Source organism: Eleutherodactylus coqui, chromosome 4 (genome assembly GCF_035609145.1).
Source record: "Eleutherodactylus coqui strain aEleCoq1 chromosome 4, aEleCoq1.hap1, whole genome shotgun sequence".
In the NCBI taxonomy this organism is placed as follows: Eukaryota; Metazoa; Chordata; class Amphibia; order Anura; family Eleutherodactylidae; genus Eleutherodactylus; species Eleutherodactylus coqui.
Genome location: NC_089840.1, coordinates 217,619,670 through 217,624,909, shown reverse-complemented (window position 1 = coordinate 217,624,909; position 5,240 = coordinate 217,619,670). Strand labels below are relative to the sequence as shown.

The 5,240-nt window shown below is 49.0% G+C and overlaps 1 protein-coding gene across 1 annotated transcript; it reads left to right on the top strand.

Moving 5' to 3' along the window:
• The first annotated feature begins 291 nt into the window (after nt 1-291).
• Nucleotides 292-3,210, top strand: LOC136624870 (uncharacterized). Its single transcript, XM_066598800.1, has 5 exons — nt 292-354; nt 826-942; nt 1,029-1,153; nt 1,310-1,460; nt 1,551-3,210. Exons 3-5 carry the CDS (start codon nt 1,105-1,107, stop codon nt 2,053-2,055), a joined length of 705 nt encoding a protein of 234 aa, XP_066454897.1. The 5' UTR covers nt 292-354; nt 826-942; nt 1,029-1,104; the 3' UTR covers nt 2,056-3,210.
• Nucleotides 3,211-5,240: the final 2,030 nt, after the last annotated feature.

Here is a 5,240-nt window from a genome sequence, read left to right as displayed (position 1 = left end):
GGCAAGCAGGTGGCCCACCACAGCACCACCACTACAACCCCCAGCGGAGGCAAGCAGGTGGCCCACCACAGCACCACCACTACAACCCCCAGCGGAGCCAAGCAGGTGGCCCACCACAGCACCACCACTACAACCCCCAGTGGAGGCAAGCAAGTGGCCCTGCACAGCACCACCACTACAACCCCCAGTGGAGGCAAGCAAGTGGCCCAGCACAGCACCACCACTACAACCCCCAGCGGGCCCAGCACAGCACCACCACTGCAACCCCCAGCGGAGGCACCACCCCTACCCCCAGCTGGGCAAGCAACCAACCAACACCAGCAGCGTGAAAATCCTCAACCTCGGATAAAGAAGGTAATGCACTACTTCGCCATTCATTGCAGGCAAGACGCGTCCAGCTCCACCCCACCTTATTTTGCTCTCTCCTGCCCGCTTCGCGCTCTTTTGCGTCCTTTTTTTTAGCATTGCAACGCACGTTATCCGCAGTTTTCCTCCCTTGCTTTGCTCCACAATTTAGGGCGTAACTTTTCAAGGGGCACGGTCGGTCCTTTCCACCATTATATGGCCCCCCCACCCGGTTGCATGGCATTCCTTTGCACGGGCGAGGCCATGCGTTTAGTCCCTTTTTGCATTGCCTACCCTACTTACAAATAGGAAGCTGAAAATATTTTTTATCACTTTTATCCTTTTATAGAATTGCTCTCCCTTCGGCATCTCACGTGTGTAGATGTGAGCCTCGTTGTTATTTTTGGCGACTTGCAATTGTGCGCTAGTGGGCAATAATGTGTATCTAATGAAATGTAAACATTTTCTGATTACTCACAGGACGAAAAACATTTTCTGTAGTCGCCAAGCACATTGCAATCGCGTCGTCATCACTATTTCCGGACAATGGCGTGGTATCAGCGAATGGGGATAAACGTCGTCAGGATGATAACCTTGGTGAGTGTAGTGTGCGCTTACACAACCATATCCACCCCCCTCGGAATGCTATTCAACTTGTTTTCTTCTTTCCTCCCCCCCTGCAGGTTGAAAGTAGGCCTGAGATTTGGGACCCAGCCGAGCCGGGCTACAGTGACCGTGAGTTAAAGGCGGACGCCTGGCATGTATCCCAATTGGGACTCCGCCACTGCTGCCGTCCACAGTGAAATCCGTAAGTTTACACTATTGGTAACGCTTTGGTGTTTCTTTCTTGGATGTACTCAGAACTGTACTGCATCTAACCACACTGTTTATTGCAGCTTTCGGTGGATTGCATCCTTTTGCAGACTGCTTGTACCATGTTTAATTGCCATCTGTAATTTTGCAGTTAAAGACGTCAAGAATCGTTGGCGGTTTGTTCGGGACCGCTACAAGAAGCACGAAAAGGATTGTGAAAAAAGCGGCATGTCCCCGTCAGAGAAAAAGTGTCCACACCAGGAGATACTGCACTTCCTCAGAACAAGTCGAGCATTGCGTGCGTAAGTGCAAATATCTTAGCAAGCTCGGCTTCGATGGCGTAGCATTTTGAGGTTCTATGTCTCTAAATGGTACTCTTGTTTCGTCCACAGATCCAGCGGGAACATCACGGCCGCGCCTCCCACGGTCACAACCGCTTCACCCGACACAGATGGGCCAGGACAGGAGTCGCAGGATGATGAGCCCAGAGAAGGTACCCCAGCCTTGGAAGACAGCCAGTGTAGCACGCCCGATTTGTACCCCACTTCAGTAACTCCGGAAGTGGGGGAACAAAATGTGTCGTGTGGCAGTACTACTGCCCCTGCCAGCAGAGCATGTCGTAGCAGGGAAGTGAGTTCCGAGCGGACGAGCCGCAGCGTTGCGGCTCACCCGCGTCGGAAGAATAACAAGCAAGATGCCACCCAAGAAGCGCTGTCTTTATTGCGGCGGTCTGAGACGGAGGATCAGTGGGACACAATGGGTGCCGCCATTGCGTCACGCCTTCATGAACTGAGCTCGGAGCGTCAGTGGACTATTCCGCCCGTTCTTTACACTGTGTTAGAGATTTTTGGTTCTCAAAGACCCATTGCCGATAGCTCTCCATTATTGTTGCTATGAAAAATGCAGCCTTTCCAGTACAACCCTCAAACCGCATGTTTCCTGCACCCCAATCTTTCCCTGATCAACCTGCCAGGGTTTCTAGGACAACGGTATACCCCATGCACCATGGCTCTCCTGACACTGGCTACGGCGATACGGTCTCTGGCGGTTCCCCGTCACAATCGTCGTTTCTCTCACTGATGAACAGCCCTCTGCATCAGACATCGCAACACTCAACCGCGCGACTGTGCTCGCCACCAAACGCATCTCAATGCAGTATAGGAGAAGGCTCTTTTAGTTATACGACATGGCAGTGATCACAACTGTTGCATGGGGGTAACTGCAATGTCTTAGACGCTACCATTGGAAAGTGCAGGTTCCGTTGTGCTGTTGCCTTGTCTAACACTGCATGGAGTTGGCTGGTGTCCCAGAAATCCTAACGGATGGTCATGGGAAAGATTGGGGTTGCAATTTCTTACATCGCTCACTGCCGGCTACTATGTGCTCTGCTGCAAAAAAAGGCAAGGCGCATTCATTCCTTCCCGTCAGTGGCATGACCGTTAAGTTCTTCGATGGCTGTGCCACTGTACGAGAAGGACTGTGTTTGCGCGTGTTGTTTTTTTTTTTTCCGCTGCCTTGCTGTCCTCCAAGGTTGGGGTAATTCACTTCTCGGAGTCATTCTCATTCTTTGTTTTCCTTTATTTGTTTTCCTTTATTTATTTTCATGTGTATCTTCATGCTCGCTCCAGTGTTCTGTATGTTAGCGGAGTTCGAGCATGAAAAAAAATACAAAAAAATGGTGATGGGAACAGGGGCAGTCTGTGTGCCTGTTTCCATCATCATTTTCGCTTGCGGTATGTCCGTCAAGTGTGGCGAAAGCTAAACTGGTTGTGGATTGGCCAGCGACGGAGAAAAACTTTACACCACATAGTACCGTTACCACGTGCGAAATGTGTGCAACTACAGGCCCTCCTTATTGTTGCTAGAAATGTAACAGCAAACACACAATACCGCTATCCGACAGTGATGTTAAATTGTGTCTGGATGAATGTGTTTTAAAAAAAATACGTTGCAAGAAAAAAAAAAGGTGATTTGATGCACTCCCGGTGCGTGGCTAATGTAACGCTAGATTGTGGTGTGGCGTCAAGCTTGCGAAACTGGTTTCAAAGAAGGATACGGTTCAACTCGTGCAATGTTCATTTAGCTATTTGTAAAAAACCATCATAGCCTAACAATTTTCGTGAATTTTACAATAAAGTTTATGTATTTTGTGCGGCGAAAAAAATGGAAGAACAAAGTTTTTCTTGAAATATAAACACATTTTATTGTGCAACCAGTTGAACAATTTCTGAAAAATGGAAATTAAATGTGAAGTGACCTTTGATGTGCCTTTAATAAAATAAGTATTTTGCTGCACTTTGTTTTCCGCGTCCTTCTGGGGCTGGGCGCCGGGGGAGGGTCACACTGCAGTTAGGGCTGCACACCACCGACACAGGAGAACTGCCATGGCACAGTGCCTTCTTGACTAAGGAAGTAGTGAAGAGTTCTCGTACCTGCACTGCAGTAGCAGGCGTCCTACCTCCCCCCCCAGTTGATGACAGTGTCAAAGGCAGGATCGAGTTCTTCCACATCTACCTCGGGGCGATAGTCCCGGAGATAGTTGTGAAGAACACAACATGCCTTGACAAGGTCATCAACTGTGTTAGGGTCTACTAACAGTGTAGTCCCTAGAACTCTCCACTGACTTACCATAATCCCGAAGGCACACTCAACCACACGACGTTCCCGGCTCAGCCGATAATTAAAAATCCTTTTCCGGGCATTCAGTCCTCTTCGCGGGTATGGGCGCAACAGGTTTGGCATCAACGGGAAAGCCTCATCCGATACCATCACAAAGGGGACTGGATGTGTGGTTCCCGGGAAAGGTTTTGGGGCTGGGAGCATAACGCCATCTTGGAGAATTTGCATCCCAATCTGTGAAGTTCGCAGCAACCGAGAATCTCCAGTGCTGCCATAGGCGCCGACGTCGATGCAAACAAATTTGCTATGTGCATCAGCCACGGCCATCAGGACAATAGAAAAAATTTTTTAGTAATTGAAAAATTTGGAGCCTGAGTGGGCTGGCTGAAGCACACGCACATGTTTGCCGTCGACAGCGCCTATGCAGTTAGGAAATTTGGCAACATCTTGAAAGCCTGCTGCAACACGTTGCCAAGTGTTCTCGGTGGGTGAAGGCATCACGATGGGCTGCAACTTCTGCCAGATGACGCTGCATGTGCACCTCACAATTTCGGTGATGGTAGATTTACAAACACGAAATTGGAGATGCAGGGATGCATAGCTCTCTCCTGTGGCCAAGAAGCTGCAAAGAAGCAGAGAAGAGAAACAAAAGTTAGTACACACTGAAGACTTGCATCACATCAATATATACAGTATTCAGATATTGTTCTCAACACGAAATTTATTGGATAACGCAGTAGAATTCGTGTGAAGGAAATAAGATGTGCAATTCAAAGGTATACATGGGGGGGGGGGTGAAATTCTCACTTTCCACGCCACACATGGTTCAGATTTCCATTCTCCCCATCTACAACAAAAGGGGAGAGAGAATGGGAAAATGCAAACATGTTCCTGCCACACTCAGGAACGTAACAAGGTCCCGTTCACAGCCGGTGCACAACAAAGGTTGCGCGAGTTTGCTGGTATGGTAAGTTCAACAATCTCTGGACTGCCACTTTTTTTCTGAAGTCAACCAGCCACAAGATGATGCTGTTCTGGTGTCACACACGGGCAACCAAACACCCACCCGCCCAGTGAGATCGGGGTAGCCGTGCAGGTGTCATGATGGCCGTGGTGCTAAAAGGGGTGCTCGATAGCCTAGCTGTCCAAAAGCAGTGTGACGTTATGCTATAGCATTATGTCCTACTGCCGGAGCAATCGGAGCATCGTAGGAAAAATAAAATCTGGTACAGCGCAAAAATCACGGAAACAATGAAATTAAAAAAAAAAATTGGCTCTACACTCGCAAATTACATTACAGATAGAACAACAGTGAAAGGATAAGAAAGGTTACTTACCGAAGGGTGATGAGCAGCCTTTCTTCTGCAGTGATCACCTTCCTCATCTGTGTATCCTGGTAGGTCAGGTCCCGGCGCACCAGCTCCAGAAGGCGCTCAAAGGCATCCATAGGCAGCCTGCAGAAG